Source organism: Carassius auratus, chromosome 22 (genome assembly GCF_003368295.1).
Source record: "Carassius auratus strain Wakin chromosome 22, ASM336829v1, whole genome shotgun sequence".
Taxonomy (NCBI): domain Eukaryota; kingdom Metazoa; phylum Chordata; class Actinopteri; order Cypriniformes; family Cyprinidae; genus Carassius; species Carassius auratus.
Window position 1 is genome coordinate 29150443 of NC_039264.1, and position 12883 is coordinate 29163325.

Here is a 12883-nt window from a genome sequence, read left to right on the forward strand (position 1 = left end):
TTTAGAATATTAACAGTTACTTTTGCCTATTATTTTTAGTAAAAAATGTCTACAGTGTTTTAGAATCTGTATTTCTTTTAGAAGGATGTAGGCTATTATACACGAGAATAATGCGCGAGAAGCTGCTAATGATCTGAGACGAGCGCACAGCATTCAAGACACCCAGTAGCGCATTTACATTGAAATACAATGGAAAAGTAAAGCAGTGGAATAATAATAATAAAAAATAGCGTTCTGGGTGAATTAACCTATTAAATGCTATTTAGCAAATACAGATTTTGCATAAGTAAAAAAATCTTACACCCAGGAAATACAAATGTGAGCAGTTTTAGACGGCATTTTTACTACATATATACAACCACAACCACCATAAATACTTAATTCTGTCTGCTTTACAACGAAACAAGCTCATTACCACCGATTCCCTGACATAATACAGGTCCTTCTCAAAGAATTTGCATATTGTGATAAAAGTTCATTATTTTCCATAATGTAATGATAAAAATTTAACTTTCATATGTTTTAGATTCATTGCACACCAACTGAAATATTTCAGGTCTTTTATTGTTTTAATACTGATGATTTTGGCATACAGCTCAATTCCTATCTCAAAAAATTAGCATATCATGAAAAGGTTCTCTAAACGAGCTATTAACCTTATCATCTGAATCAACTAATTAACTCTAAACACCTGCAAAAGATTCCTGAGGCTTTTAAAAACTCCCAGCCTGGTTCATTACTCAAAACCGCAATCATGGGTAAGACTGCCGACCTGACTGCTGTCCAGAAGGCCATCATTGACACCCTCAAGCGAGAGGGTAAGACACAGAAAGAAATTTCTGAACTAATAGGCTGTTCCCAGAGTGCTGTATCAAGGCACCTCAGTGGGAAGTCTGTGGGAAGGAAAAAGTGTGGCAAAAAACGCTGCACCACGAGAAGAGGTGACCGGACCCTGAGGAAGATTGTGGAGAAGAACCGATTCCAGACCTTGGGGGACCTGCGGAAGCAGTGGACTGAGTCTGGAGTAGAAACATCCAGAGCCACCGTGCACAGGCGTGTGCAGGAAATGGGCTACAGAGAAGCAGCACTGGACTGTTGCTCAGTGGTCCAAAGTACTTTTTTTGGATGAAAGCAAATTTTGCATGTGATTCGGAAATCAAGGTGCCAGAGTCTGGAGGAAGACTGGGGAGAAGGAAATGCCAAAATGCCTGAAGTCCAGTTTCAAGTACCCACAGTCAGTGATGGTCTGGGGTGCCATGTCAGCTGCTGGTGTTGGTCCACTGTGTTTTATCAAGGGCAGGGTCAATGCAGCTAGTTATCAGGAGATTTTGGAGAACTTCATGCTTCCATCTGCTGAAATGCTTTATGGAGATGAAGATTTCGTTTTTCAGCATGACCTGGCACCTGCTCACAGTGCCAAAACCACTGGTAAATGGTTTACTGACCATGGTATTACTGTGCTCAATTGGCCTGCCAACTCTCCTGACCTGAACCCCATAGAGAATCTGTGGGATATTGTGAAGAGAAAGTTAAGAGACGCAAGACAAAACACTCTGGATGAGCTTAAGGCCGCTATCGAAGCATCCTGGGTCTCCATAACACCTCAGCAGTGCCACAGGCTGATTGCCTCCATGCCACGCCGCATTGAAGCAGTCATTTCTGCAAAAGGATTCCCGACCAAGTATTGAGTGCATAACTGAACATAATTATTTGAAGGTTGACTTTTTTTGCATTAAAAACACTTTTTTATTGGTCGTATGAAATATGCAATTTTTTTTAGATATGAATTTTGGGTTTTCATGAGCTGTATGCCAAAATCATCAGTATTAAAACAATAAAAGACCTGAAATATTTCAGTTGGTGTGCAATGAATCTAAATATATATGAAAGTTTAATTTTTATCATTACATTATGGAAAACAATGAACTTTTATCACAATATGCTAATTTGTTTAGAAGGACCTGTATATTGATTTCGACCTATTTAACAGATGCATCATTTGAAGTTAGAAAAACTTGAACAGCAACAAACAATAACAATACAGCGAAAAAATTAACAAACTACGATCATCTAAAGTACAAATTTCACTAATCTAATAGAACATATGCAAAAATGAAAAATTAAATGCATAATATATATATATATATATATATATATATATATATATATATATATATATATATATATATCACAACTTTATCTCATCCACCAGAATGCAATATTGGAGAGCAAGCATTTGGTTGTTTTGAGAAGTTGGATGAGCAATAAAGCTATAGTGAGCACCATTTATTAAAATACCTGGAGGTGAGGGATATAGAAAAATTGTCATATTCATTCATGTTTTCTCTGATCTATTTTGAATGAAATATGGGTGTGAGATCAGTGAACCACTGACTGCACACTGACCTTGTCCCGTCTGAAACCGTTTCAGCGTTGACCAGTGTCGTCGAGGAAGGTCGAAGTCAGGAGGACAGAATCATCGCTCCATCCCGGATTGGCTGTCATATCCTCTGACTGTGGATCCAACCAGACAGGTTTTCTCGATGACAGGTGATTTCTCTAATTTCATTGTTCTAACTTCATTTCAGTGTTTTATTCACAAATTACAATAAGCAATGATGCCTTATTATAAAAAAATATGCATAAAATTGGGTTCTTTACTCAAAGCTTTTTTAAAACTTCTACTGTCATTTGGAGTTCGTTAAGATGAAGTGCATCTATGAAGCTTCTTGGCTTGAGCAACTTTACTTTTCTAAAATTGTCACGAACATGCAATATTCCAGTTGAAACCATTATTACAGTATGTCTAACACAACTAAAGAATAATTGTAGTTTTACGTTGTTGTTTTTTTAACTGTATCTAGAGGACAGAAATAATTCTTTATTTTTTTTTTTTAAGATCAAAGGCTAATTTAAGTGCTTCGGCATGAACACACATTCAGATATGATTCAGTTCTACATTCACATCCAGTTCACTTCTGGTTCACTTCAGAACATATCTTTAGATAACATTTAAGTTCACTTAATACAGTAGACAAAAGGTACAACAATCACAATTTAAAAGTAAAATAAGTAGTTGATTAGTTTCAACAACATAAGTGTCGGATGCATTGATGGTCAGAGATGTTTCTGAATCGTCTCACACAGTCGAGAAGGTCAGGTGTTCTGACCCCAAAACTAAACATGAATATTTACCTGGTGTTAATTGTTACATAAGAGAGCACATACAATGGTTAGAGAAATACTGCTGTGGTAATATATATATATTTAAAAGCCATATATGATCTTGTTTCGGCCCAGATGCGGCCCACATCTGGCCCGTGTGAAATCCATGTGTGGGCCGGATCTGGGCTGAAACTGCTTGTTGTCTGGGATGGGTTCTATCAGTACATTTCCCAGTTCATGTAAAACCAAAGGACACGGATCAACTCTTACTTTCTCTGGACGAATTCCAGAAGCTCAAAAAGGCCAGAAATATGTTGCATTGTTGTAGCTGGAGCTCAAATATTGATGATGTTAGTTTTGCTCATTCACTAGATCCAGATTATCTCCATTAAGCAGCGACTTCACTACAGTCAAAGATTCATTTACTCCATTTTCTGTTGAATCAGTCAGAAAACACAGAGACAATGACTAATTAATAGAGAAGATGAACTGATCTGATCTGCATGTACTCATACTGTATATGAGATGTCAAAACTAAGATTCAACACACTGTACAAAATCATCCAACACACTACCAGTAGCACATTTGACTCATTTGATAGGTTAGATTTATACAAACTCTTCATTTACATGCATTAACACTGTGTTTGTAATATGAATGAATCAGCAGAATGAAGCCACATCACACTCATCAGATCATGATATTGTTTTAAAGTTAAAGATATTCGGCACAAACAACAGAATCTTACCGTTCATCTCCTCATCCTCTGATACCATCGCCACTTCGTTTGGTCACAGCAGCACACAGACGCAGAGAAACACGAAGAACATGTTGCCATTAGATCAAGTCTTTCTCGAGAACATATCACAAAATAGTGATTTTTGTTGTTCAAAAAAAGAACAAAGAAGCAGAGTACATACACAAACAATACAATAGAACAACATAAGGCTATAAATTATATGTTCAGAAAATAAATGTTCAGTTTAACGTGCGTAAATTGACAATATATTAAGCTACTGTTGTAGCCTACAGTAGATTTAGCTATGTCTCTATGTAGTAATAATAATACGTCTCTATTAATAATAATAATTATGCCTAGACTGTAGCTTGTTTTTCACTTTTTTGTTGTAAAGAGATTATCTGATTAATATCTCATTTTTTTATATTCCTAGACTTATTTGTTGCAGTTTTTTATACAGTTATATTGTAAAACTAAAATACCTTTTTTAGTTCGCGGTGTTCGATTTTTGGCTGCATTTGAAGTTCTTTTTCGCTTAAGAAAATAAATAATATTACTGTCAAATTCATGTCAGATAATACAAATACTGCAATAAATACAGTAGTTCACCATGTATTTGGTCATGTTTTATTAAGGGATACGTCTGAAGCACACCAAAAAATATTTCTAGCAATTTACACCGGGCTAGTAGTATATGCAGCTGTATATACAGATACACACTCAGGTATCGGATCAGTACTCGGTATCGGCCGATACCCTGACCCCAGGTATCGGAATCGGTATCGGGAAGAGAAAAAGGGTATCGGAACATCTCTAATGATAATTAATTACGCAAAGCAATGGTGACCTCAGCAAAGAAATATACATTAGTTTACATTGCTAAAAATATAGTTATCTTAAAACGTCCTGCTCTTTATTTTCTTATTCAGGCATGTTTTCTTATAACTGTAACCTGTCAATAACTTTAAGTAGTACCATGCTATATACTGTATGGATATATGTGATTAAAAATGAAATATCAAAATCTCCAATGCTAGACATTTTATATTATTGCCACGGTATATACGGTCAGATTTGTATGAGGCAGAACTGCGATCATTAATACACAGACTGCAGGGACTCACCTCTGGCAAAAACATCAAAACTCTTGTTCTTGCACTTTCCGGCGCTTCTGCTGATCTTCATTTTATAGAGTCCAGTGTGATCTGTTCTGAAGTTTGTGATGGTCAGAGACCCGGTCTGCTCGTCCAGCTTCAGTCTGCCTCTGAATCTCCCCTCCAGAACATCATCATATGTAGCCATCTCTCCGGTCCCTTCTTTGATTTCAGCTATGAGATTCTTGTCTCCAAACATCCACCGTATCTGATCGCATCTCTGGATTTTAGAGTCAGTGTGTAGCGTAACATCATCTACCTTCCTCACTGGCAAATACTCCGCTGTATATCAGAGCAGCACATAGAAACAGAGAAATGAGGAGATTATAACAAAGCGTCGTAAAGCTTGCAACTGTTATAAGGTAGGGGGCGCTATTATGCATCTTCTGCAGTAGTACAGCATCTCTGGATCCAAAAACAAGCAAAGAAGCAGAAACTAGTAGTAGAAGGATTTTTAATGCACGTAAGCTAAAGCATTCATCAGATAGCATTATTAAATATGCCTAAAATTACAGAATCAAATGTCAAATCCACAAAGAAGTATATAAATATGTATAATTTAGCAGTGTTGATGGACTCATTCTACTTAATCTATGTTTTGATCATGGTTCTGAAATGCAATTTTTGCACCTTACTTTTCTGTCATTGAAAATTACCCGCATTTAAGTGCTGAAAAGACAATATTGCTTGAAGTGAGAATACAATGATTTCTTGCCTTTGTTTATAACCAGAGGCTCTGTTCTTTCTTTATATGTAGGCTAATGTATATTCAGATATCCATACTACAAAATATTCTGGATAATTTTATGAAAGTGTTCAAAAATGCTCCTGCTTATTGCCAGCTTTAGGAAGAAAAAGAAATCTCAAATTACAGTAACACACTATTATATGCACATTTACATTTAGAGTTCAGTTTAGTGTAAATCTGTAGTAAATCTGTTCATGCTAATGTGCATTTTAAAAGACAGTTACTTACCGAGCATAGCAACCTTGAATTTCTTGTATGAGGTTGTTCCCCGGCTGATGATCTGAGCTTTATAGGCTCCAGTGTGTTCAGTTGTGATGTTACTGATGGTCAGAGATCCAGAGTCTTCCAGCTTCAGTCGGTCTCTGAATCTCTCATCAGCAACATCATGCGTCTCTCTGTTCTCTCCTTTGATTTGAGCTATGAGAGTCTCTTCAACTCCAAACATCCACAGAATCTGATCATCCTTCTGTATTTCTGAATCAATCTCTAGTGTGACATTCTTTCCTTCCTCCACTGAGATCGTCCTCTCTGCATTTATTACAACACAACACAGAAAAACAGTGTTGTCGTTAGATCAAGTGCGTGCATGCGAGCAGCATAGCTCGTTGTTACTTCATAAAGATAATTTAGATTATCACAAGAAACTTCATATTACTTTCTCAACTTTAGTTTGATGACTCAGAGACAAAACCATAAATCCAAGTGAGCTTTATAAAGAGACAGAGTGATGATCTAAATAAAAGCTGACGGAAAAACTCATAAAAGTGAATCAGCAACGGAATAGTCTTTATATAGTTCAATGGGAGATTTTCAGACTTGAATCACAGACTTCTAAAGAAATGATCTAAAGAACAAACTCTGAAAGGGAGGGTTCACCCAAAAATTACATTTTGAAATTAATTTACCCTCAGGTCATCCAAGATGCAGGTGATGTTTTTCTTCAGTAGCACATTTTTAGCAGAAACTGTGGTCCTTGGTGATTCAAGTCAATGCATGCAAACATATAAAGGCAAAACTAAATTAATTCCCTGATCACACATTGAGGTCTTATGAAGTGAAACAACAGGTCTATGCAAGAAACTTGAAACCTGTCCACAATAATATTTTAACACCATTTACTCGATTTTTACCTGATGATGTAAGTATGATTGAAAATTCGATGTTGATTAGAGGTAATAATGTGTTTTTTTGACTCTCAAGAGAAATAGTAGATGTTGTCATGCATTATATGAATCAACAAAGACCACGGTTTTATCAAAAATTTTAAAAATATATAAATATCTTTAATGTTCTGCTGAAGAAAAGTCACCTAAATATCTGATGGCCTGAGGGGGAAAAAATAGACAGCAAATTTTGGGTAAACTATCCAATTGATAATTAAAATACTACAAACTCACCACTGAACCATCAATATCATGTGGCTAGACCCTCCGCCCTTTTTGATCTGGCATTCGTAGAATCCAGAGTGTTCAGGACCAGTGTTCCTGATGGTCAGAGATCCAGTCAGAGGATCCAGCTTCAGTCTGTTCCTGAATCTCCCATCAGCCTTACCCTCATATGTAAAGATCTCTCCGGTCTCTCCACTGATTTCAGCTATGTGAGCCTTTATAGAGCTGATACCTCCAAACAGCCACTTTACCTGCTTATCTTTGTTTAATTCAGTATCAGAATTTAGAGTGAGATCATCTCCCTCCATCACTGATATAGTCCTGTCTTCATTTGTGCCAACAGCACATAGAAAGAGACAAATACAAAAGCAAAGTTAGATCAAGTGTATGCGAACATCAGCGAACAACTACCTGACTTTCACACTTTCACATGTTTCTGATATGATTAGTCAATTAATGTTAGCTGGTCATTTTGTGTAAGGATAAAAAAAAAAAACTGTGAAATTTGTTTTAATGTGAAAAGTTCATTTTTTGGCTAATTAAGCTTTAAGCAACTGTTTAAAATGCATCTGATAACTCTACACAATAATCTAGAAACAATGTGAATGAACACCACAACAGCTGAAGCAGCAGACTTTGCAAAACACAAAATTTGTCATTGCCAAAACCTTTGGCCACCACTGGATCCCCTGGTTTCATAGACAAGGCTAAAGCCTAGTCCTAGACTAAAGTATAAATCTGAGCTGTTTCAACTGAAGAAACCTGCACTGACTGATCTTGAAATATATCATTGCCTTTGTTTTGTCTCAATATGCACACGAGTAATGTTTTTTCTAAGGCATGTTAATAAAAAGTTCCTTAAATGTCTTAATTGAACTATGGCTTAATATTGGTTTAGTCTAAGCCCTGTCTGTGAAACCGGGCCTGTAGACTGATATTATCTAAAGAAACTCTGAATGCAGTCTGAACATTTAGCCTTTCAAGAACAAAAAAACAACAACAATATATATATGAAGAAGAAGCGTGATCAATACAACACTAAAAGACGCTCACCATTGACAATAATATTGAATCTTTGTATAAGGGCCATCTTCTTCCGTAGTTGCGCTCGAACTGTAGTATATAGACTCCAGCGTGTCCTCTTTCAATGTTTCTGATGGTCAGGGATCCAGTCTCATCCAGCATCAGTCTGTCTCTGAATATCCCATCAGCAGCATCAAACGTCTCTCTGGTCCCGTCTCTGATTTCAGCGATACGAGCATCTAGACCTTCACACGTCCACAGGATCTGACTTATATCCTCCATATCAACATCAGTGTGAAGCGTGACATCATCTCCCTTCTTCACTATCAGAGTCTTCTCATCTGTCAACACACACAAATCATCAATGACTTCAGTAGACTTTGTTATAGTAAATGAGCCATATATTCCAATCCATTTTTTTACGACAGATGACACTTATTTTATAAAGCGTAGGTAAGTTGATTTTAAAGTTTGTACAGCCTTCTGTCTCTGCCATCTTGACTTCTTTGCTTGCTTTTATCAATTTCACTTTTATCCTTAAGCACGCTCCCATTGAATAAACTGAACAGCCAATCAGAGGGTCTTCTCTCACCGATAGCCCAACCCAGAACCAACACGCTGTCACTTTCATCCATCAGCTTGATGTGTCACAGCCCCAAGAGGTCATAGTACTACAAAAACTAAATCGTTAGTCCAAAAACAGCTTTTATTGAAAGCAAGCCGATGAAATTAGTCGTTTGGGATTTTGTCTCAGTATGATGTAATAGTGTGAAAAAAGACCGCCTCTGCAGAAGATAATCAACACCTACTTCTACGTCATTGCTTCTTTAGTCCCGCCCACATGCACGCATTTATTGCGCTAAATCAATCACAGACATAACTTGTAAAACAGTAGAACTACTGACAGTGAACAATTTACACTCTGGTAACCACAATAAACGATTTTTCTCATGCTGTATCAATTGTAATACTTACCAGCAGGAAAACAACAAATATTCCTGCTACAGCTCCTGGAGACACACCTGAACCTGTAATGATGAAGACAGATGGTCATTATGAATGTGTCTGATCTATAACAATAACTATTGTAAGTTTTGTCCTCTGAGAGGTACAGTTTGACGCCATTGTTCACTGAAGTTTGTTATTTAACAAACAGGATGGTTTGATTCCTCATAATGATCCTTAACCTCACAGACTCAGTGAGTCATCTCTTCAGAAGTATTGAGTTACTCACCACTGACCGTAACGATGAATCTCTTGTTAATCATCGGTTTGCTGCCGCTGATCGTCACTCTATAGAGTCCAGAGTCTGTGTTTTTCATATTCGTGATGGTCAGAGATCCAGTCTGATCATTCAGCTGTAGTCTGTCTCTGAATCTCTCATCATTGGCATATGAGATCTCGTTCCCATCGGTTCTAGCAATGGTGGAGCCATCACCTCCAAACCTCCACTGTATCAGATTAAACCCCTGTGTTTCGTTGAGATCAGGGTTTAGAGTGACAGAATCTCCCTCCTTCACCGATAAAGTCTTCCCTTCATCATCTTCAGTGCCAAGCACACCTGAGGAACAAACAGAACATTTCTTAGAGATGAACTGATACAACACTGCTTGTAATGTCTACTAAACACAGTTTGACTTACTGAGGTGTAAATTAAGAAAATAAGGAGATTAGTATCTTTATTAGCATCTATGGAGAACATGCATTCATGAAGCAGACACTTTTTACAAAAGTGACCTATAAGAGAAGTAAAACGGAGACAATAACATGAGACATGATGCAATGTTATGGAATAAACAGAACTTACCGCACATTATCAAAAAAGACAGAAGTATCCTTAAAGTCATATTGTTTGTAGATTCCAACAAAATCTGATTTCCATGGATATTAATACTCGTTTGGGAGCCACACCCAACCTACTGACAGAGACGACTGTTAACAAAATCCACAAAAGAAGAACAACAGAGACAGTTGAACCGCTGACTAAATAATTGACATGATGGTTTATATGCTGTTAAAGACGAAGAGGTCCGTGTACATTTAACGTTTCCAGAATCTGAAATAGCAAAGCGAGAACGACTTCAGTGACGGAGACTTTAGGTGCGTCCCATTCGACAGTATAAGTGCCCTTCGAAGTGGACTTCACAGGGTACTCCGCTATAAGAGAGATTACAATCCGAGGGGAGCGAGCGCGTTCAGGGCTCTACGAACAGAGAGGGAATGAGGGAATTTACGTCACATCAGACCCGCAAGTGATCGCACATCAACAACAGTTTATAAGAAAATAGCATATTACTTCTAAATTACGATGATTGTAGATGATTGTTGATTCCTAAATTGTTGCTCTGAGAGTATTTCACAAAGCTTTTCAGAGCTAAAACTAAATCCTACATCTGTATGTTCTGAAATCCCAATGTACTGGAAGGACTTTTATTATGAATGTCTGCCGCCAGTTTCCGCTATTCCGCTTTACTTTCACTTTCAACCAACCGCTTCATCATTTCTTCAGCTGTAAATATGCGTGATTACATGTTAAGTTAACTATTCCTGATTTCACTAAGACCAAGCCACAAACTATACTCACTGCTGAATTAACAATACAAACCTGCTACAATGCTACAAATACCATTACAATCATTACAAACCAAATAACTTCTAACCATTAAAAAGGGTATGTTTTGGGACATGTTCCATTAGGATTTATTGATTTTAACAAGTTACCAATTGAAGGCGACCAATTACCAGCAAATACCAGCAGACATAATTACAGTTACCATTAAAACATTTCCCATTATAACCGATAAAACCACTAAATTTCTGTGATGTTTCTACTGTTTTTTTTTTTTTATTATTATTTTATTTTTATTTTTGCAGCAGGGCTAAAATAGCTGTTACCGGCAATCTGCCTCGGAGCATAAACATTTTAGAAACACTCATTGCACACAAATGTATTCCCACACGTCTTTTTTTCCATATTGTTTTTGGAGTTTATGTCAACTCTAAATGTTACTTTTTTGATTATATACTTTTTTTTTTCTTTAACCATTTGGGCAAGAAGGTGTTTTTGCATCCAGTTTGGTTTTCTTTTACTTTTTTCATGTTTTACTAGGATCATTTCACTCTGTTGATTACAAGACTGTTTATATTCATATCTGATGTTTACTAGAAGCACACATGTAGGAGGCTGACAATGAACATAATTTGTGACACTCAGCCCGCATTTTAAAATCTTTATTTGCATTACAATATGCTCATTCTCAGTCCTGTTATCAAAAGTCATGTCTTTTAAAAATCATATGGGAAAGGAATGCCAGTTAGTTCCTTGTGATTATTTTAAAGTAATGGTGGTTACATTCAAAGAATCACTAGGGAGGCACACAAGGAGTAATTTAATTTTTTTTTTTTTTTATGGAAAACCACACATCAAGTGTAGGCTATTATTTTTATGATGTCATGTTTGAAACAATTAGATAAATGATAAACCAACCTTTTTAACCTGTGGTTAAAAAAAGTGAACACGTTTTGTGTTTGGGTCCACTTTGACCAAAAGTGAACTGTGATTTTATTTATGAAATTAACTATTAAACTATTAAAATCTTCTTTTTTTTAAATAAAAAACCTAAAATAAAAAAAAACTTTTTTTAATTTTGCAGCAACCGCTTCATGGATAATTTGCTTATTTGTTTCAATTTTCAGATTTCAATTTTCATGCATTTTTATACATATAAATGTCTTGAGGATAGAAACGGCACCCATTTGGTGAATTGACTCAATTCAGTGCATTTCCTTTCTTTTAAATGTACTCTTGTATTTCATTATTTTTGTTTGTTTGTTTTAAAAACTTGGAAAACAATGATGTGGAAAAAAAGTTTGTTGGTTGTCTTTTGTTCTCTTTTTCATTAAAGTAAAAGAAATGACAAGTTGTTGAATATTACACTGAATATTGCAATGAATTACTTCAGGGTTTATTAAATAATATCTGGATGCATTCATATGGTAAAAGGTCTCCCGAATGTTTATTTGTAGCAATGTGAGAATTTAAATCAATCAAAACGGAAAAACTGGAGTGCTCGTCTGATTATTTTTTATTGGAAAAGACATGTGGAGAACAATGGAAGTGTACACCCCCAAAAAAATAAAAAATAAAATCAACTGAGTGATGGACAAGACCAGTTTTAAAACAAGTTTAACTGGCATTAACATGTACTTAAGGTATTGATATGTGTATATTGAGTGTTCTCTGCACACCTTATGTCACTTTTACATGTGCACCAACTTTATTTTTAGTTACTTGGGTATAAGGCATTTACCAAAGATGCAGGAACTTTATTATACAATTCTTAGACAAAATTGCGGATGACAACCGTTTCAAAGCTAGGACTGGTTAATAAAATGTTTAAGGTGTGGCTTAACAAATGTGCTTTTGCATGCACTATTTTAATACCTATAAAGGAATTTTGATGTCACATTGTTAATTCCAGATATCTATATTGAAATTCAACCTAGTCTCAAAGCTAAATCCCGAAAAAGATCAAGAGATTGTCCTTTAAAAAAATAAAAAAATAAAATCCCATTTAGATATCCATAATTAAATTGCAGATAACTTTAAATGAGTTTTGAATAGGAGGAATTTGCTTAGTCAAAAATAAAATCCAAGATAGTAAC

At 36.0% G+C, this 12883-nt stretch overlaps 1 protein-coding gene across 1 annotated transcript; it reads right to left on the minus strand.

Moving 5' to 3' along the window:
- Positions 1-2270: 2270 nt before the first annotated feature.
- LOC113040281 (uncharacterized) lies at positions 2271-10607 on the minus strand. Its single transcript, XM_026198619.1, has 9 exons — positions 10026-10607; positions 9453-9779; positions 9194-9246; positions 8249-8559; positions 7205-7520; positions 6036-6335; positions 5030-5341; positions 3915-3947; positions 2271-3599 (listed from the first exon to the last, which is right to left on the minus strand). The coding sequence occupies exons 6-9, from the start codon at positions 6250-6252 to the stop codon at positions 3517-3519; spliced, it is 645 nt and encodes a 214-aa protein (XP_026054404.1). The 5' UTR covers positions 6253-6335; positions 7205-7520; positions 8249-8559; positions 9194-9246; positions 9453-9779; positions 10026-10607; the 3' UTR covers positions 2271-3516.
- Between the last annotated feature and the right edge of the window lie 2276 nt (positions 10608-12883).